Raw genomic sequence first — 267 nt, 5'->3', positions numbered from 1 at the left:
CCCCAGACCCTTTATTTGGGGAGCAGGGAGGCTCGGCTGTCACCGGTACAGGTAATCAGCCTGGATGTTGGCAGCGATCTCGGCCTCCCACTTGTCGCCGTTGTTGAGCAGCTTCTCCTTGTTGTAGAGCAGCTCCTCGTGTGTCTCCGTGGAGAACTCAAAGTTGGGACCCTGCCAGGGTGGGAGATCATGGAATGGTTTGGGTTGGAAGGGACCTTAAAGCTCATCCAGTTCCAACCCCTGCCCCGGGCAGGGACACCTTCCACT

At 58.1% G+C, this 267-nt stretch overlaps 1 protein-coding gene across 1 annotated transcript in view; it reads right to left on the bottom strand.

Moving 5' to 3' along the window:
* Positions 1 to 39: 39 nt before the first annotated feature.
* The window catches only part of NDUFS8 (NADH dehydrogenase (ubiquinone) Fe-S protein 8, 23kDa (NADH-coenzyme Q reductase)), a gene marked incomplete at its 5' end in the record, with an annotated part of 942 nt that continues 714 nt past the window's right edge, over positions 40 to 267 (bottom strand). The window contains one exon of the mRNA XM_010012220.1: positions 40 to 171. Coding sequence (XP_010010522.1) covers positions 40 to 171 — 132 coding nt within the window. The remainder of the gene's footprint in view (positions 172 to 267) is intronic.

The sequence above is a fragment of the Nestor notabilis genome, unplaced genomic scaffold, assembly GCF_000696875.1.
Source record: "Nestor notabilis isolate BGI_N333 unplaced genomic scaffold, ASM69687v1 scaffold20713, whole genome shotgun sequence".
NCBI lineage: Eukaryota > Metazoa > Chordata > Aves > Psittaciformes > Psittacidae > Nestor > Nestor notabilis.
This window is presented reverse-complemented; position numbering and strand designations above follow the sequence as displayed.